This window comes from Pseudorca crassidens, chromosome 7 (genome assembly GCF_039906515.1).
Source record: "Pseudorca crassidens isolate mPseCra1 chromosome 7, mPseCra1.hap1, whole genome shotgun sequence".
In the NCBI taxonomy this organism is placed as follows: domain Eukaryota; kingdom Metazoa; phylum Chordata; class Mammalia; order Artiodactyla; family Delphinidae; genus Pseudorca; species Pseudorca crassidens.
This window is the reverse complement of record NC_090302.1, coordinates 11,922,229-11,945,721: the sequence shown is the minus strand read 5'-3', so window position 1 is coordinate 11,945,721 and position 23,493 is coordinate 11,922,229. Positions and strand designations below refer to the sequence as shown.

At 52.7% G+C, this 23,493-nt stretch overlaps 1 protein-coding gene across 8 annotated transcripts in view; it reads right to left on the bottom strand.

Annotated features, from left to right (window-relative positions):
* The window catches only part of DENND1A (DENN domain containing 1A), a 541,250-nt gene that overhangs the window by 6,088 nt on the left and 511,669 nt on the right, over positions 1-23,493 (bottom strand). For 6 of the 8 annotated variants that reach the window (XM_067743355.1, XM_067743356.1, XM_067743357.1 and 3 more), the window contains 3 exons: positions 21,588-21,644; positions 15,202-15,290; positions 1,070-1,198 (listed from right to left, as the gene is read on the bottom strand). In XM_067743355.1, the coding sequence (XP_067599456.1) occupies positions 1,070-1,198; positions 15,202-15,290; positions 21,588-21,644 (275 nt within the window). The remainder of the gene's footprint in view (positions 1-1,069; positions 1,199-15,201; positions 15,291-21,587; positions 21,645-23,493) is intronic. The other 2 variants (XM_067743358.1, XM_067743360.1) reach the window with 2 other exon arrangements.

The following is a 23,493-nucleotide window of genomic DNA, read 5'->3' as shown; positions in this document are numbered from 1 at the left end:
CCAAGCTTGGGCAACACTGGCTTAGGCCACTATTCTAGGTGAGGAAATCAGGAGGGGACTGACTTGCCCGTGGTCACAGGTGAGCTGGTGGCAGAAAGGGCCAGGACCCTCCTCCCCCGGGGGGCGGGCAGTGGCAGGAGCAGAGCTGTTGGGTTTATCAGGTGCCCCGAGGAACTCACAGGCCCAGCCTCGGGGGAGAGACTGGGAGCAGGGAGATGGTGAAGGGGGCTGGGAGGGGGAAGGTGGGGGAAGAGTCCTTCTTCTATAATCTGGCTGTAACGGTTTACTCCCCGAAGGGTTGCTGTGTGTGTTCAGCAATGGGCAGTTCCCTTCCCCTAGAGGCTTCCATTAAAAACACCATGCAAACAAATACACACAGAACCAAAGCTGTCCCTTTGCTCAGTCCCAGCCCTGAAAAGCCTGTGCGTGGAGAGGCAGGAATTGCAAAGAAAGGGCGGCCATCAAAGCCCAATTCCAGGGGCGGCTGGATCGTGGTGAACCTTCTTTTTCTTTCTTTCTTTATTGCAATTTGTAATTAGAAGAAGGCTGAGGCTATAAATAATAATGATAAAAATTATCTTGAAGTCAGGCAGGTCAGTAAAACCTTTGGACATGCCAGCATTAATACAAACATTCCTCATCGGTAACGTTGTTTGAAAACTTAAAATCTGACGCTCCATCTCCATGGCTTTCCAAGATGTGCTGAGATAAAGGAAGACTCGGGCAGCAACAACCAGGCCAACTGTAGCTGAAACCGCAGCCACCAATTCCGTTAACAGCCAAGTGCATTTTCCCCAAAGGAATGAGACCCATGCTCCTGTCTCACACCTCTAGAGCCCAGTCACTCTTGTCACCTCACCCCATGGTCACAGCCCCCATGGGGCTGGCAGAATGACGCCCTGAGAGGAGGCACACAGAGGGGGCGTCCGTCCTGCAAGCTGGCACCGGAAGGCAGCAGTCCCAGACCCCCTCCCCACACACAAGCGCAAGCTGGCCACCCCCAGCCCTCCAAGTGGCCCCGGAGAGTCACCAAGCCGAGCTCAGGGAAATGGAAGAAGGAAGGAGAGACCATTCAAAGGGAGCGGAGAAGAAAAAGCTTTCGGTGAAGCCAGAGCTCGGGCCCTCTTCCCGCTGGCATTCATCGTCAGAGGAGTCTTCGGAGAGGAAGACAGCATAGTGTCGCAAGGGCTTTACGAGGCTGGGGCGGAGGAAGACAAGAGAGAAAACAGTTAGGAGGCACCTCGGTACTCCACGTGGCGGGGTGGGAAGGAGGCCTGAGGCTCCGCACCTGACCCTGGCCTCCCTCTGCCGGCCGCGGAGGAGGCTGCCTGGAGAAGGCCTGACGGGCCCCACAGTGAGGAAGCTGGTCCCAAACAGAAAAGAAACTGTGGGTTTGCCACCTGTGTCAAGAGCCTTAAATGCATCTATGACCTTGTGATTCCACTTCCATTTAGATAACCCCAATGTAGCAACAAATTATGCACAAAGATGTTCATTACTGCTATGTTTATAAAACATGAGACAACCTGAACTTCCGCAGTAGGAACCTGGTGAGGTAAATTATGGTATGGTTGGCTGAAGAGTATCCTCCCATTAACTATAAAGTTTATAAAGAAAAATCTACAAGTCAGGATGCAGAATTGCAGTTATACTGCATTCTCTCTCATCTGCTTATGGAAAAATGCACAGAAAAAAGACTGGAAAGGTATGTGTCTAAATGTCAACAAAAGCTAGGGGACCCATGTCCCCTGCATTGGAGAAGCCACCGCAGTGAGAAGCCCACGCACCACAACGAAGAGTAGCCCCCGCTCGCCGCAACTAGGGAAAGCCCACTCGCAGCAACGAAGACCCAAAGCAGCCCCCCAAAATAAATAAATTAAAAAATTTAAAAAGCTAGTGGATTATGGATTTTTTCCCCTCTGCCAAATTTTATTTTTGTGTCTTCTCCGTTTTCTCCAATGTGCATATCTACTTCAATAATCAGGAAAAAATAAAAAATAAAAAAGCTAAAGAAGAAAGTGAGCCATGTGGAAGGGCACTCGCGAGAAGGCCCTTTTCTGATTAGCGGCCGCTCTCTGGAGTCTCCCTCAGATGCCTCTTCAGAGAGTCTTTTTCATCTGTGATGTGGAAATTAAATATTCATTGTTATAAAAAATACATCTCCCTTGTCAGCCACCTGTGAGCTCTACCTCTATAAACACAAACACATACACAGCCCAGAGAAACTCCACGCCAGCTTTTATGAATTATACACTGACCAGGGCCCGTGAGAGGTGTGTGCTTGGGAGAGGGGAGCTGGACCCCGCAGCCCCTGGTTCAAATCCCGGCCCCATGGCTGCTGCTCCGGCACGCGGCTGGGGAGCAGGCAGCCCACGCCTCTGCCCTGTACAGCGGGCTGGACGCACACCGAGGATCCCAGGGGCAATGGTGAACTTTGGGGAGGTGGGTGGGGTAGGAGACACAGGGGTACCTGATGGGGGGCTATCTCCTCTCCCCTCCACCCCCAGCCAGAGCAGTCTCCTTTCTTTGCCTTATATGATGCAATTCCTTTCCAGTTTCATTTCAGGAAGAGGAAACATGTCCAAAAAAGCGCATGGGAACCAGGGCTGGAGAGTAAGTGAGGGACAGCAGCTCTCCCTGTGGGGGTTGGGAGAGTGGATTGTGATCGGCTGCTGCTATGGTCCACCATCACCAGTCATAAGCCAGTTGTTCCCCAAATATATGCTGCCCTTCTAAAAGTGGAACCAAAGCTGGCGCCCAGGGCTGTGAGCTCCCCAGCACTGTCACACCTGAACCCTTCATTTCCTCGCATTGTCCCTGGAAGTTAGCCAGGCAAAGACTTTTGTCCTCTTACTGAAGGGGAGGCTGAGGCTCAGAGAGGGGAAGCCACTTGCCCGGGGGCTGCACAGGGAGGTCACAGCGTTCCTCTCCTCTCCCAGGCTGCCTTGCTGCGTGTCAGGGACAAGACGTATCTCAGCCTGTCCTGGACTGGCGGGAGCATGGCCTAGGAGGCTCATTCTCCTCTGAACTCAGGAGAGAGGGTGGGAGGATCTGACCTGCAGAAACGTGCCCTGGCCAGCACAGGGGCTAGGCTGCCCGGTTCCTGCCTCGTCCACCGGGACATGAAACAAGGCCCAGCAGGAGGGCCACTGGAATCCTGTTCTGAATCACAGCCCTGGCCTCATCACTCTCCCGCTTCACACCTGCAAGCCTGCTGCTCTGAACTGTGGCTTCATGCGGTGGGTAAAATGTCAGCGATACTAATGTTCAGGTGTGTCTGGAACGACTTACACGTCTGTTTAAAAGTTTGGGGGACCCGCTCTCACTCGCCAGCACTGGACTGTTCTCCCGAGGAGGGGGGCAGGCACCCTGCCTCAGGCTGCATTCTGGGGAGCTCGTGGAACACACTGGGTGGGCGGGGTGGGCGGGGTGAGGGCCGCCAAGTCCAAGCTCCAAGCACGGCAGACACCGTGCTTTGCGCCTGGCCCCGCCCACCTCTGTGTTCCTTCCCTGCCACCTCCTGCCACCTGCCCTTGCCTTTGCCTGGTGCACTGATTGCCCTTGGCCTGCAAGACTCAGCTCAAACCGCACTCCTACAAAGCTTTCCTGGAGCTCCCAGCAGAGTTTTCTCCCTAGATAGAGCTGGCTTCTCCTTGGGCTGCGTGGTTTAGCGCTTCGTTAATACAGTTGAACCTCTTGCAATTCTATTTCTGAGTGGAGGTCCTCGAGGGCAGGGGCCCTGGCACGTTCTTCTTTCTCTCCCCACCCATGGCACAGCGTTAGTGCAGAGGAAAGTTTGCTAAGGGAATGACTGGAAGCCAGCGTACTGGAGAGACTAGGCCCCGCACACACCAGCTTCACCCCTCTTCTGGATCCCCGCCAGGCACATACCCCTTTCCTCAGCTCGTGGCTGCAGTATAAGAGGGTCCCCTCTCTGGTGTGGAGAAAAGGGAACCCTCCTACACTGTTGGTGGGAATGTAACTTGGTGCAGCCATTATGGAGAATGTTATGGAGGTTCCTTAAAAAACTAGAGTTGTCAAAAAAACCCACAAAAAAACTAGAGTTGTCTTGTGATCCTGCAATCCCACTCCTGGGTATATATCCAGAGAAAACTCTAATGTGAAAGGACACATGCACCCCAATGTACATAGCAGCACTATTCACAATAGCCCAAGACATGGAAGTAACCTAAATGTCCATTGATAAATGAATGGATAAAGAAGATGTGATACATATATACAATGGAATATTACTCAGCCATACGAAGGAATGAAATGATGCCATTTGCAGCAACATGGATGGACCTAGAGATTATCGTACTAAGTGAAGTAAATCAGACAGAGAAAGACAAATATCACATGATATCACTTATATGTGGAACCTAAAATATGATACAAATGAACTTATTTACAAAACAGAAACAGACTCGCAGACATAGAAAAACTTATGGTTACCAAAGGGGAAAGGGGGGTATAAATCAGGAGTTTGGGATCAGCAGATACAAACTACTACATATAAAACAGATAAACAACAAGGTCCTACTGTATAGCACAGGGAACTATATTTAATATCTTGTAATAAACCATAATGGAAAAGAACATGAAAAAGAACATAGACCTGTAGAACGGGACCACGTCTGGGGGTGAGCGTGTTAGGTATATTGGGGCAGGTGGGAGTCTCAGAAAAATGCTTAAAATAATATCCACAAGTAGGCACTGTGCCACGGGCTTCACACAGGTTATTTCTACCACTCCCCCCAGCAGGAAGCAGAAAGGCGTCGCCGTACAGATTTTACAGAGGATGAGGCTGTCATTAGTCCGTCCATCCACCTGTCCGTCTGTTCATCCACGCACCCAACCGAGAGGCACCTCCCGTGTGCTTGTAGTGAGCAGACCCAGTCCTACCTGAGCACTTCATGGTGAAGAGGAGAGGTGTGAAGAGGAGAGATGTGACCAAGCCACCCAGCCAGGAAGTGATGAGCAGGGATTCCAGTCCAGGGCCCTCTCTTTCCTGTCCTCTGGGCTGGTCGTAGATGTGTATGAGGGGGACCCACACCTCTGCTTGGGTCAAACTGAATGAGGCTTAGGGTGGCCCTCAAATCCATCTTGAATGCCTTTCCAACACCCATCCAAGCACAGCCCCCTCCTCTGGCTTTGACAAGTAAGCAGAGAGCACAGCTTGGCACGTTAGCTGAATGCCAGGAATGTCTGGATTCACACAAGAGCAAAGAGCCTTTGTGCTGGACTGGACCTTGGCTTCATCAGCTCAGGCTGCTGCACCTCCCATCACTTTCAAAATCCAGTGCCTCCCACACGCGAGATCACGGAGGGCGCTTGGGGGTGAGGTGGGGGGAGACAGGGAGCCTCACTTTACAGCTCACCATTTTCCTCTCCAGACAGCTCTTCTGGCCAGGCCAGGCTGGTCGGGCAGTCTTGACTTCAAGAAGAGGTCCAGGGTGTCTCCTGGATACACCATCTGTCTCTCAAGAGTGATGGAACACCCAGATGAGAACTCTGCCATGTGGTTTGATCAGAGTTTCTTCAGGTCCAGGCTTTGGACCACACGGATAAGGATGATGACACCAGCAGTATTTCCTAGTGTTGGGCTAAATGCTGTCCGTACAGTTTCTGATTAATTACTCATCACATCCTCATTTTTCAGATAAAGCAGCCAAGGCTCAGAGAGGGGGAGTCACTTGCCCAGTGTCACACAGAAGTTAAGGGTAGAGCATGGAATCCAGATATGCCTAAATCTGAACCACTCTGCGATCCTGCCTCTTCAGTTCTGTGGACCCGAAACGGTGAAATAGGGTGTTTCCCCTTCCGCTTTTGATAAAAGGTGAGATTTCAAAATAAACTTATTTAAATTCAGCTGCTCATGTTCTCCCATGAAACATACAGTCAGATATTTGTCAGAGACAAAGGACGAACCGTCGAATATGTCCAGGTTTAAATTTTTTATTACTTAAGGCAGAATATGAAAAAAAAAAAGCGCGTACCTCTTCCCTCATTAACCCAATTCAGCTACTACCCTGCAGTCTGCCACCCACCACTTGCCTGGATTTTATTATACACAAAGAGCTGTCTGTGAAAAGGCAGGTCGTGGCGAACTTGGCTACCCAGCAAGGACTGCCGGAGTCTCGGCGAGAAAGAAAGGCCCGCTGTCCATCACGTTCAGATCCCATCACCTCCCACGGCTGCTCCCGCCTCTGCCCACCTCATCTTGGCACGGAGTTCCCATGCAGATGACTCCCCGAACCCTTTCTAATGTTTGGTTTAACGTGTCGCCGGCTAGCGTGCGCATGTGACAGTGGTGACAGGCGCGGCTGTTCCTTTTTAAATACCATGTCAGAGACACGGCGTCAGGAAGCGGGGACGTGCTCTGTGGCTCTCTGCCGTGCCGGGATCGCACAGGCTTATTTTTTAATGAGGAAGATCTGCATCTTGAGAGTTTTTTTCATGTGTCACATCGCGTGGACAAATCAGCAGCACGTCACGCTGGCCCAAAATGAAATGCTGACAAATGTAGATATTTCAAATTTAATTGACATTTAAATGTACTTGAGATAAAGAAGGGGAAAAAGTCAGCAGGGACTTGGTCTCCAGAGGTAACGAGGGGAGCTGGTGATCATTTTTAAAGGATCATTTCACTCCTGCACAAAGGATCTTTACTTTTAAATGTCTCGGCCGCTCTGGCCTCCCTTGGTTACAGGGCTCCTGTGGGGCTGACAGGCAGGGACAGGCCCCGGGACGAGGCCCGTCTGTCCAGCCTTCCACCAATCCCCACGTGCCAGCCAGATGACCTCAGCAAAGTCATTGTACCTCCCTGAACCTCAGTTTCTTAGCTGCAAAGTGGGGGTTCTATAGCCCTCCAGTTAGTCTTACCACAAAAGTTGAACGAAAATATTCGTAAAGGGCTTTGCACAGTGCCCGGTGCCTGTTCAGTTACTACCCAGATGCCACAGTCACCTGCCAACAAATAAACTCTGGGCCGCTTCACCCTGAGCAGAGTCTCCCCTAGGTGTTCAAGGACAAATAGGGTGGTCCCTGCTTTCAAAGACCTTCCCAGTCAAAGTCACCGGTCCCCAGCTGGGCATGTCACAGCACATCAGAATGATCTGCGAGCACCCCCCGCCTAGACACGCCGCCATGCCTCACCTCCAGCACCGCTACACAGGGCTGACACTCTAGAGCACACCTTAGCACGTGCGTGGGCTAAAAACAGAGAAAAGGCCTCTGAAGCAAGTCAGAGGGGTCTCTGGGGGAAACAAGCCTGGTGCAGGACCCACGGGGGACGCTCCGGAACTTGCGCTGGAGCTATTCCCTGTGTGGCCTGGGGCCAGGCTGGGATGTGCCCAGGGAGGAAGGCCTGATGACAGATGTGGGAACCTGTTGGACATGGGATCTCTGTGCTCAGCAGTGTGTGAATATCTACTTAAGAACAGTAACGAGAGACTCACTGCTGTAATGAGCCGTGATCACCAATGAGAAGGCGCCTTCCTGTCACATGGACTGGTCCAGAGGGATGGGCGAGTGTGAGGCCAGGCCCTGCCCACCCTGCTAGGGACTTGCTCTGCCACAGTGCAGTGGTGGGCGTGCCTGGCTCAGCGGCTGCTGGACAAGCCTCCATTTGGGAGGTGACATGGGGCTTTTAATCTGAGTCCAGTAGAGGCCGCACAATGGCCTGGAGGTGTCTCTGTGGAGGAGGGGGCACAGGGGCTTGAGGCTGGGGTGGGGTTTCAAGAGAAGAGGCAGGCAGGGTTGGCAGGGACCAGCTGGAGGAGGGCCTCCCCCCAGCGTGAGGGCTGAAGGCCACGTGCGAGGTCAGGGGGTGATGGGGGGCTCAGCTGCCCTGATCTCCGTCTCTTGGATTGGTGGTGCCCTTTGCCTTTGCAACCTTCGTTCATCTATCCATTTATTTATCAACCCATCTCTGTCTGTCTGTCTGTCTATCTTCCTTCCTTCCACAGAGATCACTAGTGTCGACTTCCCCTGGCCACACCCACGCCCAGCAGGCTGAGAAGCCTTTCCCAGGCGCTGGGTGGACACTCACGTAGGCGCAGAGGTCTGGCTTCACTTTCCCACCCTTCATGCCCTTTGCTGGAGGGAAGACGGGGAAGGGGACACCTTGGAGGCACTTTCCCTACCTGGAAGAGCAATTGTGTAGATTGTGAGGAACAACTGCCCCTCACCCCGAGAACAGCCTCTGCCTGCTGAGAGCCAAAGTCTTTTCTCGGGACTGTGGCAGCAGTCGGTGGGGGCAGCTGGTGAGAAAGCAGTGGACACAGATGCGGGACCCAGCAGACCCCGGTATCTGTGCTGGACCCAGGGGAGGTCACGGCACCTGTCAGAGCCTTGGTTCCCCCGTGGCTGAATGGGCTAACAGTGCCTTCACTATGAAGACTTTTGGGGAGCAGGGGAGGTTCACCAAGATGACATATATCGAAGTACCGGGCCTGAAACAGGCACTTGGGAAATGGTGACGTGAAATCTGGAATGGGGAGGGTGCTTGTTGGGGTGGCGAAGGCTTTCGGAGGAGAATGAGCTCAGTGACACCCTGAGGATGGGGCACTTCTTCTGAGGGCTTCCTGAAGGCTTGGCTTTCCAGCTGGAACTAACTCGCCCTACTGTGACAGCTCCTGGGAGAGTCCCTCCTTCCAAGCGGCAGGCAGAAGTGGTGGAGACGAGGAGGTCCCGTGTTTTCCTGGGCTGCTGCACATCCCCGGAGGCTCTGCGGCAGCTCCTGCTTTTCCAGTCTGAGCTCAGGCTCCACGCCTGGCCTCTGGCTTGGCTTTGTCTCCGGGGCCCGAACCCCACCGTTGGAGAGGGGCGGGGGCCCGAGTCAGGTCAGGCGCCTCTCACCTTGTTAACTGGGTCTGTGCCCTTCTGCTTGGTGTCCTGGCGGCTTGCCAGGGGGTAGTGCCCAGACAGCTGCCCCTACCCCCTGGGGCTCAGGGCCCAGCTGGCATCTTGGAGATTTGCTCCCGGGGCTGATCAGTTTCTGGCTCTCATAGGGCCAGGCTGGGCACGTGCTGGTAGCTTCAGATTCACATCCCCATCACACTTGGCTCATAGTAGGTGCTTTACATACTTGCGTTGTTAACTGATACCCTCCCCCATCTCCAGGACGCTGGGCTGTAAGCTGCTCTCAGTGATTCCTTTGTTCACTCATTCAGTAAATATCCCTGAGCAGAGCTGGGCCAGGCTCTGGTCGGGGAGTTGAAGAGTCAAAGCTGAAGGTCACACAACCCTGCCCTGCTCATAGGCTACCGGGGTGGGCAAGCGTGAGTGGGTGCGTGCGGGTGACGCACAACGTGGCAGGTCACGGCCATGCCAGAAGTCCCAGGCATGGTGACCCTGCGAGGAGGGAGCGTGCAGCTCGTGGCGGAGGTGTTGGGGGGAGTATCAGACTGGTGAGGCCGCAGCACCCACTGCTGCTGGGGATGCTAGTGTGGCTCCCGTGGGCAGTTTCCCAAATTGTGTTCTTCGAGATGTTAACAGGCATTGCGTTAAAAAAAAAAAAAAGGAAGGCAAAGAGACTTGCCCACGGTCTCAGACTGGCAGCTGGTGGGCCAGGGTGCTGCCCAGATCTGCGGACGCCCAGCCAGGCCTGCGCACCAGGCCCCCACCCTCGGGCAGCTCTGGGTCTGTGCAGGAGGGAGAGGGGTCCGGCTGTGACCCTCAGCCAGGGGGCTGTGCTGAGCGCAGGTCTCGAGGAGGCTGGGGCTGGGGGAACTGGGGGTGGAGCAGCATGTCATCTCCTGCCAGCGCATGTGTGCAACCAGCATGAAGATGTACAATTGCAAAGTGTTCTGAGACCTGGTCTCTGGGCAGAGCTCCCACTAAATGCTTCTGGCAGCTTCTTCTGATCTTATTTTAATCTTCTGGGGCTTTGGGTGCTGGGGTCACGCAGTGCAATTCAGATGCAGAGCAGATTCTCCAATTCCTGAGGAGTGTGGGTTGGCCGTTTGGTGCACACACAGCCTGCCCACGCAGCGCAACCTGCAGACGTTCTCCTTGGCCGGAAGGATTTCTAATGCCAGCCGCACGTTCCTCTGGGTCTCCCAGATGCAGATTCCCAGGGAGTCCACAGTTCTGATGGGAGTGTGAAGTGGTACAATTCTTTCAGAAAGTTATTTAGTAACGGGGCAGAAATCTGCCTATAAGACGTTAAGGGTTGGCCTTTGGCGTTAGAGGCGTTTGAAGCTCAGCTCTGCCACTAACTAGTTGTGTGACCAAGGGCGGTGACCACCTCTCAGAGTGGCAGCTACTTCTATAAAATAGAGCTAATGACACCTACCCCCGCCCCCAGAGTTCTTGTGAGGATTTAACAAAACAACATACGTAAAGTGCTCAGTTAATGGTAGTTGTTCTTACAATAACATAAAACTAGAAAAAACTTGGAGAACAAGGACATTCACTTAGGCATTTTTCACATTTGTGAAAACCTGGAACAACCTACAAATCCCATAAGAGGAGCGCGGTCAGGCAGACCACACACATACACACAGTGAGATCTTCTGTGGTCACCACCAATGGGGCTTACAAGGACATGAGGCAAGTCTGTACTGTGGGATATTGCAAGGAAGCTGGCAGCTCTGCAAAATATATCTAGAAAAAAGACTGGACAGGAATCTGCGGAAATGCTAGTACATTGTTGAGCTGAAGTAGTGGGATGAATGAACTTGTCTCTTCTCCCTAACTTCCAGCCTGCCTATAAGGCTATTGGGTTATTTTTAAAAACAAACAAAATTACTGGAAAAGAGCATGTTTTTGCATGCCTCTGGCCAGGGAGGTGACAGGGCAGTGGCTTACCGGCCCCTGGTGGCTGAATCTGGACCTTTCTCACTTAGTACAACGGACTCCAAATAACCAGCCTGCAGCCAGTCAGGACGCGGGTGACTGGAGGGTGTTCTGTGCGCCACCTTTAGAGGACAAGGTGTGCATTGCAAGAGCTCGGGCTCTGCAGCGGGCTGGGACTGGGCACGTTTCAGATCCACACTGAGTACAAGCCCCGTCACCATTAGGACTTGGAAGACAGCCCTACCCTTCTGGGTTAATGCGAAGATTAAAGAAGGTGGAGGCTGCTTGTGACTATCTCCCTCCCAACTCTCATGGCAGTGAAAGAGTGAAAGAGAGAGGCACCTGGGGACCAGTAGGTCACCCCCCAGCCCCCCACCCCCGCCTTTGGCCTCTGTCTGCTCGCTGTGTGTGGTCCTGAGGGGCGGGCAGTACTTAGCACAGCACTGCCTTTTAGGGCTTGCTGTCGGCTCTTTCAAAGTCTCACATTCGATGAAATACAGGGAAATTGCCCTATGTCTAGTAAGCCAAAGGGAAGATAAGCTAGGGCCTGGCAGCCATGCACGCTACCGCTGAAATAACCAAAGCCCACCTTTAACAGGTGGGGAGCTGTGACCTCACCGTGCCCGCTGCAGCCGCCATCGTCCTCACCACTCAGAGTAGCTCATAGTCATAATTAGGTTCTTAACAAAATGCCTGGATGCTGAAGAAGAAAGGGCCAGGCCCTCCCCACTTTCCAGTCCTGAGACCTTGGGCAAGTTATGGAAAGTCTCTCTCTGAGCCTCAGTTTCCCCATCTGTTAAATGGTAAAGCTACCACCTACCCTTCATGATCTTAAGCGATGTTCAGTAAATGTTACTTCTCTTTCCTTCCCCAGATAGGAACACTCAGGCACCAGGGAACACTGCCTCCTTGGCAGGAAGAGGACTGAACAGCTCTGGTTCCCAACCCCAGAGAGGAAGGTGGTTCTCAGGACACAAAGCTGTCTCCCTGGGCAAAGCCAGGAGAACAATGGACCCCCGTGGACAGCAGAGTGCAATGGAGAGAATGAAACTGAGCAGCGTTTGGAGGCATGGCCATGCCGCTTTCTAACTGGATGACCCTGGAACACTGGTCAATACATTTTCTGAGCCAGCGTTCCTGTTCTGTGGAAGGGACGCCTAAGAGGACCTAGAACACATGAGGTGCTCCACTGTACTCACTGCCACCTGGCTTCTGACCCACAGCCCGAGCTGCCTGATTCCTCCTAACCCCAACTCTTACCCCAGGGGATCCTCGGGGCATACCATCAGCCCTGTTCTGAATAATAATGTAAGTAGCTAATACTTCTTGAGGAGAAGTAGTCACTGAATATTAATTAGCTAACGTTAACAGAAAAACAGAGGGAATGTTTTCCCCAGAAGTCTTTGTAAATTGTTCTTCCAATTGCTATCGCATGGTTTTGAGGGGCTAGGACACCTACCTTCCACTGGGGAAGAAAATTTGACATGGGAAAAATTTCTTTCTGGGAAAATACAAGTCAAAATAAGTCGGCACTGGGATTCCCTTTGGGGCCTCCTTTAAAAGTCCTAAGAAGCTCACACCGAGTAGGTTTTTGAAGATATTTGCTGAATGAATGGATGCAAGAATGGACGTGAGCTAGAAAGCAAAAAACGGACCTCAATGGATGGAGTGGTCTTAGAGCTGCTGGCGACGCTACTGGGCCTCGACGAACTCCAGATGCTGAGCTGCTGCAGGAGGCCGTGGAGACTGTCTAATTCTTAATCAGCTCCGTTTTGCTGTCCACAAAGTTAATTACTTAATGTGCTTCTTTGGAAGTGAGAGTTGGGGCAAGAAGTCGGGAGGACTGAATCCTTCCCTTAACTTCAAAGATCCTGTGTCTCTTTCTGCCTCCCAAATCCTCTAAGTTTCCGATGCACTTTGATATTCCCAGTGGAGACAAAGATCTGTGATTCAAGAAAATCCAGGCCAGATTAAAGGGCCAGGCACCGAGTCCGTGTGCCCAACACTGAACCACCAGCAACAAAGGCCCATTAGGATGTGGCTCCTGCCCGCCAGCTTGTCTTCTTGTGTCTCCCGACACAATGCTGACAGATTGGTGGGGCTGGTTTCTTCCTCCCCAAAACAATATTTTATGAGGAGTCTGTTTTATTAAAATATTTTCCGCTGGATGCTTCTTGTGTTTCAAGAAGTTGGTCTTGCCAGCTGGAGCTGATGACAGTTGAGAAAAACACATCCAAGTGCTGTTGTGACATGGCATTTGGAAGTGGAGGAGCACAACGGGGGGTGGGGGGGGGAGAAGGCAGCATGGGAAGAGACGCAGGAAAACACCCGGGTTGCACCAGAAATGTCACTGGCATTATGGGAGAACAGCTCTGCCGGCCCCCCATGCCCCACCCCCATCACATTAAAAAAATGTGAACAGAAACTCTCGGAATGATGTTCTAAAACATACCTCCCTATCTCCTGGTGGACCCGGGTCACTGTTACGTACGATCACAGAGAACCTGTCATTTGTTTTCTATCACTGCCAATTTGCCAACCCAGTAAACTAGCCACCGCTGCTCCCTCTGGTTCATTTCAACCCCAAATGTTTCCCAAAAAGAAATCTAAAACAAGGTGTACTGCAAAAAAAAAAAACCCAAAACAAAAAAACCCACAAAAAGTGGTACTGATATAGTTCTGGTAATCTCCAGAATGATGGGGTTACCAGACACTGGCTCTCTGCATATACTGATGAAGCAATTCCCTATCACTGGGCTGGAAAAGCAACAGTGTAAATAAACGTGGTGAGGGAGTCCGAGCTCTAATCGGGAACCGGCCACAAAATGGGTAATGCTTTTCTGTAGAATGGGAAGTGTTGTTGGTCCAGGGTGTTTTTGGTGCAAAGAAAGGATATTCTGGATTTGCATTTCAATATCTACAGGACCATGACCCTGTATCCCAGTACAGTGTCTAAAATATTTAGTCCAGTTTTAAAGAGATGGCTCTAAAGAAAAGTGACTAAATTCATTCCCCTAAGGAGAAATCTTTGGGGTCTGAGGCACTCTGAAGACATGCAGCATTTTCTCCACAAGGGGGCAATCATAATCCATGACAGGGAAATAGTCCTCAAGATTCCCACCGTCCTATTGTGCACAGCAGAAGTTAAACCTACACCCAACTTCTGGAGTCCGACTTCCAAATTCTGCATCACCAAGCATCTCCCAAGACACACAGACACACACAGGTTTGAGGGCTGTCTAGGTAGGCTGGTTCTGTAACAACATGATAGTCTCAAGTGATACCATCCTATAAACCAGAGAATCCTGGAAGAGCTGAAGTGGACTGCAACCCGAGCTAGGCCACAGCCTGACATTTGGGAATTATTTCTTCCTTTTGGCTCCTTTTCTGGCTAGGACGTGCCATCTCCCATCTCCCTTAACTTCCTTCCCTTCCTTCCTTTCTGAAAATAAGGCAGACACGAGGAGCATTCCCCTCTTCACCCAAGGGACCTCAGGGTCCCAGGGGCAAATTTTTTTTGGTTCCCCCAACAACCCCAGACCAAGATGGCTTCATGCACTGTTTCAAGGCATCACTGGAAGCCGGTGTGTAGCTGCTGAGCTGTCTGGGCAGAAGCCACCGGCCGTGTGCCTCGGGGGTGGAGGCACACTCCTCTGACGGAAGCAGTGCTACCTTCTCCAGCTGGCTCTGAAGTCGGGGCCGCAAGCAGCTTTAAGCCTCCCACATTCAGACGGCTCAGCCTCTGGCCACTGCCTGCCCAGCTGCCTCGTCATTCCCCTCATCTACCCAATGTCTACCCAGCAAGTGATTCTAAGCTGGGCCCTATGCTTGGTACTGGGCATAAAACCCAGCACCTGTCCCGTGGAGCTCTGGGCCCAAGGGGTGGTAGGAAAGCAAAGTCATAATAAAATAAACGCTAAGGCACAGGTGAGCAAAGGTACTGGTGGGGGAGGGGCCGTGGATGAGGACAGTCCTGTGTATAAATCTGAGCTCTGGAGACCCGGAGCAGCCCAGGCCTAGGAAGGTGGAGGCCTTCGTTAAATAGGTTGCCTCCTCCACCAGGTTCCTAACTCTCTTTTTCTGACCAGCTATCTTCAGCGTAAGAAAAGGCCTAGAATCTTTTTCTGAGCTTGTTTGAGTACCCCTTGGGCGTCACCACTCAAAACCCAGCCCGGGTGCCCGGCTCCCTGGCCTCTGGGGCCTCCTGCTGGCTGTGACAACTGCCAGCAGAACTGACACTGAAGATCAAGCCGTGTTCCCCGACTGACCTCTTTGTGAAACACCCGCTCGGGGCTCCAGGGAAGCCTTTCAAAGGCCGGGGCTGCCACATGGTCTCCACAAAGCGCTGGCCCCGCTGGGCTCCTGCAGACACAGGGGAGGGGAGAACAGGGTACTCACTGTTCGGGGCTCGAGACGGACGTCCTCCGGCCTTCCACCGCGATGTTGCTCTTCGGTCTCTTAATGACGTGTGGCCGGGGAGGGCGCACCTAGAATGGGCACAGGGGGAAATCCCCAAGAAGGGCTCAGTTGGAAAAGCCACGTAGGAACATTCTCAAGATGCAGATAAGTGGCCCTAAAACAAACGCTGAGGAATTTTCACAGCATAGGTTCAAAGGCTCTGCTTATCGTGGAGACACGGCCGTTGAACCTGCAGCCGACCCGTGAACTGGAATTCTGTGGCCTACTCAAAGGGGAAAGGCTCTTCTGAAGGGCTGGGTGTCCTCATCTGCAGGTCGGGGGTGGTACCACCTGCCTCCTCTCAGGGCTGCCGCGAGGGTTCAGTGAGACACTGTCTGTGCAGGACCCGGAACAAAGAGGCTCTCATTAATGACGAGTCCCTCTTGCCTTCTCCTGGAACCCGGAAACCAGTTTGGTAGAACAAAAAGGTTTCACTTAGACTTTGTTTTTGGGGTACATATGCCTATTTTGTTCTTTTTACAACTGAATTACAGGAGGCCTATTTTCCTCTCTAAGTGGGAATGGGGAGAAGCAAATACTAACAGCGTTAGAGCGCCAATAAAAGTCCCTGGGCGTCCCTGTGTAGTCCTCCTGACAGGGCTCGGCCTGGAAGCCACACAGCCTGTGTGGGCACTGCACTCACCACGCGGACCTAGCTCAAGGGCTGGAGGTGGGCGTATTGACAGTGAAGTACACGGCTTCCCTGTCCACAACCAGGCTGCAGCGGCAAGGTAGTTTTTTCTGACCTGAGGCCTCCGAAAGCCAAGATGAGGGATCATATAAAAAGACACCCCCCTCTCCCACCAGAGCCCGTGATGAGAGTTAGGCTAAGAATTTCTAGGCGTCCTTAGAAGGACACTCATTTGGTCCAGTCAACATTAGCTGGCTTTAACTCCGGCACCATCATCTGAACACCACCAGAGAAGGACTGGAGAAAGCGAAGAAAGCCTGTCTGTGAATTTTGCTGCCAATAAGAAAGAATGAGCAGCCCAGTGCGGGGGCCGCTTTCTCTCTGCAGATGAGGGACCACGGCGGGAAACGCCACGGACGCTGAGCTTAGCAGGCAAGACAGGGAAGAGGAGCACATACTCACTCCAATCCCTGCCGCCCTCTTCCCTGAACCCACCCTCCCACCAGCCCCCAACCCAGCACTGGTGGGCGACACAACACAATGGCTTCGGAACACAGATCACAGAAGCTGGCTGTGTAAGAGACACGTCTTTAATAACCTCATCAAGCCCTCATGTCTCCACGTGTCTGACCTAACCAGAGTTTTTCCTGTGGAACGGCCAGTCTGATCTCAGCCTGGTCTGGCAAATCAGAGACGTGGTAAGAGCCAAGTGCGTTCCACCAAACTTGCTGTCTGCTCTGGGATTACTGTGAAGATCCAATGAGGTGATGCGGGGAAAGTGCCTGTGCGGGGCCTGGCGCACAGTGGGGGCTCAATAAACGCTCGCCTTGTTTCTCTGTGACCTTATCAGTAACAAAAAGAAGACGGGGTGTGGGTGTCTCCAAATTAGAAGATGGATCTATGGTGGCCTACCCTTGCCTAGCATGGTGCTCACTGCCTGGTTTACAGTGACCCCTCAGCAAGATTTTTAGAAATGGATGTTGCTGCCTGGAACCTAAGAAGTGCATAATAATGTTGCTATTATGATAACTGTTATTAGAACAGTGCCTGCCACAAAGCAGACATCCAGTCACCGGCTGCTGAATAAACGAATGGATCCGTCCCCCACTCGTGCGAACCCTGAACCGGTTTCCCGGCCTAGAGCCGGACTCCTCTTGCAGCTGGTAACCAGGATCACCTGGTTTGCACCTGATTTTGCACCACAAAGGCGGGGTGCAGTCAGGGCAGCGCTGCCCTGCCCCGGAGGTCCCGGGGTGGGGCTTTGGGAAGGTCAGACATTAAGGCCCATTCGCCTGTCCTCGCCCACAGCTGCTCCTTGTACAATAGAGGCAGGTTAGGAATGTGAACTTGTGGCTGAAATGGGGGGATTAAGTTTGTGGCAACTTCAACTGAACTTGCAACGTGGTGAAACATGGGGAAAAAGAACAACAGAGCTAATTAGACGAGCTGAGCTGTCAGAGCGCCGCTGAATGGCTCAGCGCCAACAAACAAAAGGAATGGGTTGGCAATCAGCAGGATCGATGGAGAAGACTGCTTCATTAGGGATGATAAACCAGACAGAGCAGGAAGGGGGGGCGGGAGGGGGAGGGAGGCGGCAAAGCAGGGGAGGGAGAAAGGCACGGCGGACCCAGAGACAGTCGCCCGCGTGGCTGCAGACACACCCAGAGTCACACACACATCTGACTGGTGTGGACAAAGCACACACAAAATAGCAGACACAAAATTACACTCATGGACAGACAACCACCCAGAGACACGCACAGGCCTCGAGATACCAACATGCCCAGTTTCACAAATACACACTCACAGAGGCACACACAGGAGGAGAAGGCACATGCACAAATCTCTCTCTCTCTTTCACTCACACACACACACACACACACACACACACACACACACACATGGCCGCAGACGTACAGCTAGAGCCGTAACCAGGCACAGACACACACAGACAAAATGGTTTAATTAAGCCCGAATCACAAGACGATACAGACAACTGGCCTGTCATATTTCAGCGATCACATCCGTCTTTCCGGGGTGCTTAGGAAGGGCGGGGGCTGGGGATGAGGGAAGAAACCACATGCACACACAACTACGACCGGCCCCACCAGTGGTAGGATCCCAGCAGCGCTGGGGGAGAAAATGCTAAACAGGGATTTGGAGCTCTGTTCAAGGGGGACTTGAGGGGAAAGTTGGGAAACCAGCCAATTCCCCACTGGATTTAAAACCTGAGAAATCTAAGTCGGCAGGGTTAAATGTGTATTGAATACAAAAGCACCGAGTACATTTGATTTTAATGGTGAGCAAGAAATAATAAATACAGAGCTTATAAAGCGCTTCACATGCAGCCGACCACAGCCTGCCTCTCCCCTGCACACCCCGGCCCACTCCCCTGGGCCCACCAGACACTGGCAAGGCTTTCTTCTGCTTTTTCCTTTTTCTTCTTTTTAAAAAGAAAATCTAAATCCTCTGGTCACATCTGAACTCCAGCCACAGGTGCCAGGCTACAAGGCTCCTTCCAGAAAGGCTGAATGGCGAGCCCCCATGCTCCCACTACCCTGGGCCGATGGCCACACTTCTGCCCAGAATGTCTGCAGCTAAGTGACCCGGCAAAGCCTGGCTATGGGTCAGTGGCTCCTGACATGGGAGCTTGTCAGGCCATCTTCTTCAAGGCCCTTGAGGGGTTCCATAGCCCACGTGCCCCAGGTTCACCCCTAGTGTGCAGTGATGCCCACTGGAAATGCTTGCATGAATGCACTCGGAGTGAACAGACCCCGGCGCACTGGGGAACGCAAGGCCGAGAAAGCACAAAACTTCTACGGCTCCCAAATTAGTCCCATAGTGACTCTGCTTGGCAGAAGGTGTTTGGGTTGGCAGAACTGGGGTACGTGTACCCACCTCTTGCCAGGGACTGTGCTAGGTGCTACACATATATGACCTCATACCCCACCAGGTAGGTGTAGCAAGCCATTCTACAGATCATGAAACTACGGCTCAGAGAAGGTATGCGTCTGGCCTAACATCACACAGTCAAGAAGTGTCCAAGCTGTGATTCAAACCAGGACAGGCCTCTCTGACTTCCAGGCCCAGGAGAATCAGTTCTGCTAGGTACCTGCCTCTTCAAAGTCTCATAACCCAAGGGGGGTGCAGCCCTGCGTGCCGGGCTGGTCACCTCCTGCACCAGGGCGGAGGCAGAGGCAGCTGCTGCTCAGGCTTTGCTCAGGGCAATGCTTGCCTTCCCAAGTCCTCAGTCGCCAACGGATGTGGCTGAATTCCAGCCCCCTCGCCCCCCAATCTATACGAGTCCCCACGCTGGTGACACAACGTGGAGCCCACAGTAGCTGTCTCCAGTACCTGAGTTCTTCCAAGGGGAGCAATCCTGCCCCGGATCACACTTTCTAAGAGACTCCCTGCCTGTCTTGGGTCCTAGGTCTCTTCAAGGACTTCTGAGAGCTACCCTCTGGATGACATTGGCTTGGAAGAGGCTGCGTGGTGAGGAGTGGGGAGAGGCAGGGCAGAGAGGCAGGCCTGGGCTCAAGGGCCAGCGTGGCCTCTTACCATCTCTGTGGTCTCGGCTGCCATCTGGGGAAACAGCGTCTGCCTCCTGCAGGCTGTTGTAAGGACAAAGGAGCACAGTCTAGGCACACAAAAGGTGCTCAGTAAATGTCAATCCCCTTCACCTCTGCATGCCTGCCAGGGTCTAACACTGCCACAGAGATTCCACAGGAAGCCCAGCCGGCTGCTGATGAATTTTTTCTCACCTGAAGGCTCTGCCCCAGTCCTTTGTACTCTGTGGAGATGGAGATGAAGGGTCTGGGGAGCTTGGTATGCCGAAAAGACCATGTGTTCTAGAGTCTGGTGACCCCTCTGTGTAGTTGAGGGACTTGGGTTAAGTCACTGGGCTTCGGTTGTCTCATCTCTAAAACAGGTGGAGGCAATGCCTACTTCATAGAGTCACTGTGAGGCTCAGCGGGGTTGATGTGGCCAAGAATGATTTGCCAACTATGAAAATCCTAGGTGAATGATGATTATTAAGAGACTGGGTCATTCCTTAGAAGCTGGAAGATTTAGAAACCTGTTAAGAAGTGTAAGAACTGCTACTGGGTGCCAGGCACTGTGCTAGGTGCTTTACAAATGTCATCTATATCATGCTCACAGAAACCTCCATGAATGAGGGTGTATTCGAGAGAGAGGAGAGAGGCTCAGAGAGCTTCAGGACCTGCCCAGAGTCACACAACTTTGGTCTCAAGCCTGGCTCTGTCTACTCTCCAAAGCCATGTTGCTAATGACTGTACTGAAATTCTCACTAAATCACACAAGCTTTGACCCAGTAGCTGGCTTCCTGTTCCCCAAAGCGCTTTCTTTTTGCTGTTTGTGACTTCCTTCCAATGACAGCGAGCAGAAACATTCCAGCCCCTCGACAGCAGTGCTGATCACGGCTGGACTGGGGTACAGGATGGATCTGCCACACGTGGTTGGAACTGCAGTGTCACGGCTGCCTCCACCCCAGCCCTCTAACTCCCACATGCGGTAGGGAAGGGAAGGGAAACAGTGCCACAGAACTTTCCAATATCCGTGCAGAGAGCGGCCACCCAACTGATGCTGGGTACGTGTGCCTAGGATTCAAAACAGACACAGTTCGAGAGCGCTCCTAACCACTTCCGGTTTGGTGCTCCCTGATTCGAATCAATTTTTGCTCAAATAAACTCTTAAATTAAAAAAAAAAAGAAACAGACACAGTTCCGCCTAGTCAGCTGCACCCCTGGGCCGCCACACCTTTCCAGATGGATGTGGACACCGCAGTGGGGCGGCGGGAGGGAGTGGGACTCGGGCTTATGGGGAACTCTGAGGGCCGCTTTTGCTGGACTGCAAGAGTGGTGGCCGCTTTGAACAAGAAACAGAGAAGCTCTTCTCTTGGTAAACAGCCCTCACTCAATGGTCCCGGCAAGTTTCCTTCCCACTTTAAGGGAACCTGCTAAAGTTATCAGGCCTCTCAGCACGACCAAAGTCTGAGCCCACGAGAAAAAGGACTTCACCGATGCTCAACATGGGACCCACACCCCATATGTTCCCAAGGTATGTTCTCTTGAGAAAACACGGATGGGTCTCTTTCCCTTGCCCACCCAATCCCAGGTGTTGGTGGGTTTATCACATCTCCTCCTGCTTTTCCGCCCTTACTTGGAGCTTCGCTTGGGAGGGTGGACCCCACGTGAGGCCCAGGAGATGAGGCGACCGGTCTCCATCTGAGCCGGTTCAATATTCCCTGGGCGTAGCCTCTACCCCCCAGGAAGGGATATCAAATGCATCTGCAAACCGAGATCTGGCGGAACAGACCCCTGCTGCCAGATTTCTGCTTCCTTTGTGAGGAAGAGGCAGCTGCAGCCTTTAAAGCTCATTGGCTAGCAACGTGGCTCAAGCCAGGAGATGCGCTCGAACGATGCACACACGGCAAACACACCACACGGCGACCCTGCTGCCTACGGCTCTGACCTGCGAGTCACCAAACTGATTCAGAAAAAGGAGAGAGAAGCCCAGAAAGTGCCAGTCCAGGGACATGCCACACAGCGGGAAGCTGAATAACCCACTTCATGGTTTTCTTTGGCAAGGCAGCTGAGTTCAGACCCCCGAGGTTTAGTCAGGCGGGGAGACGGCTCAGGCAGTGTTAGGCGGGAGGGCAGTACCACCGGCTACTCACGGGCCTCGAGCGCTGTATCTTGGGAGGCGGCGGGCGAGTGGGATGGAGTCTCTGCGGCTGCATTAAAGTGGAAACTTAAGGAATCAGTACACACGGAGATGGTCTGATGCATTTCCACACACGGCTCCAAGCATTCAGCCCCCAAGCGGGAGCCCAAGGGCTGTCCTCGACGCCTCCTGCTGCCTCGGCCGGTCACCGGCTCCTGCACATCCCGTGTCCGAGGCCCTCCTCTCCACTTCAAGCCTGGATCACTGTAATCACCTCCAAACAGGCCCCCCCGCAGGATCTCCTCAGCCATTCTCCACACAGGCCAAGGGGGATCTTCTAAAATGCAATGTGACCCTGCCGCACCCCAGCTTCGAGACCTCTGCTGTCCCCTCCTGTCCTGGGGCCACACACAGTTCAACAAGGCCCTAGGCTGGCATTCCAAATCCTCCAAGACCTGGGTTCTGCCGTGCCCCACCCAGACCCCTCCCAACCTGTGCTCACCAGCAGACCCTCAAATGGCCTGAGGCTCTCAGGCCTGCTTCCTGCCTGCCCAGCAGGTGGAATGACCAACCCCATCCTGATGTGCCTGGCAAACCTTTACTTATCCTTCAAGAATTCACGCAGGTCAGATGCTGCCTTCAGTGCTCTGACTCATCGCTCACTACCACCACGTATCTTCCCCTCCCCGCCCCCCATTCTCCTTCAGATGTTCATTTCCTTAAGAGATTCATCCCTGTGCCTCGGGAAAAAATATCTGCTCAGTAAATGTCTGAGGTACAAATAAAAGTTTTGCACAAAATGCTTGACTTTTGAACTCAGGACTTGAATAAAAATCAACAGAGCACAGACCTCTTAGCTCGCTCCTCAAACCCTTTATCTCGAAAGTCAAGCTTTGTTCTGTCAATGGCCTGCCCATCTAGATGCCCTGGACAGTGGGGCGGATGGGCAGACAGAGTAAGGAGAGGAAAGGTCCACACTAGACCAAGGTCACAGACGCTCGGTGAGCCCTGGGAGGCTTCCAGTTAGGTCCTCTGTGAACCGCGAGGTTCACAGAGGTCCATCAGCACGCCGCAAAGTCCAGACCTGCACCGCCCACTACAGGAGCCAATGGCCACACCTGGCGAGGCCAAATTAAGACGCGCTGTAAATGTAAACTGCACGCTGGATTTCAGAGACTTAGTTTGAAAAGAGAATGCAAAATATCTCAATAATTTTTTATATTGATTACATGTTGAAATGAAAATGTTTTGGATATTTCAGTTAAATATATTATTAAAATTAATCTCATCTGTTTCTTTTTACTTTTTAAATGCAGTTACTAAAAAATTTAGAATTCCGTATGTGACTTGCATGTGTGGCTCCTGTTACGTTTCTCGTGGACAGCACTTCAGAGCTTCACTTGGTTGGAGTGGTCCTCCAGGTAGTAAACTTGCCTCAGAACTCATTCTCTACAACCGGCTCCCAGAGAGACGGGCCATGCTTCAGGCGTCCCTGGATCCCTGGTGTCAGCAAAGGGCCTGTAAGAGTGGCCTATGGAGAAAATTGGCCGACTGACTTGGTGGAGAACTGGGGTCCCTCATGGCACTTCGAGAGCATATGTGGATGGAGATAAAGTCTGGCTTCCCAGATCCTGTGCCGTTAGGAGTGTAGGCCAACCCGTGCTCGGTGACCCTTCTTCATTTGGAGGCTATCTGGGGTTAGGATGCCACCCAACGAGATGAGCATGGCCACCAAGTGCATAGGCTGCTGCACTTGTCCCAACCCCCCGACTCTCACACACAAGCCCCACTTCCCCCATCACCCTCAGCTTCGCTTGTCCTCGGCCACTCTGCTTCTGGGTGACCTCCTTCTCTAGCCCCAGAGCCCTCACCACTAGTCACCTCTGACCTGCATTTCTGTCCCTGCTGGCGGGGGTGGC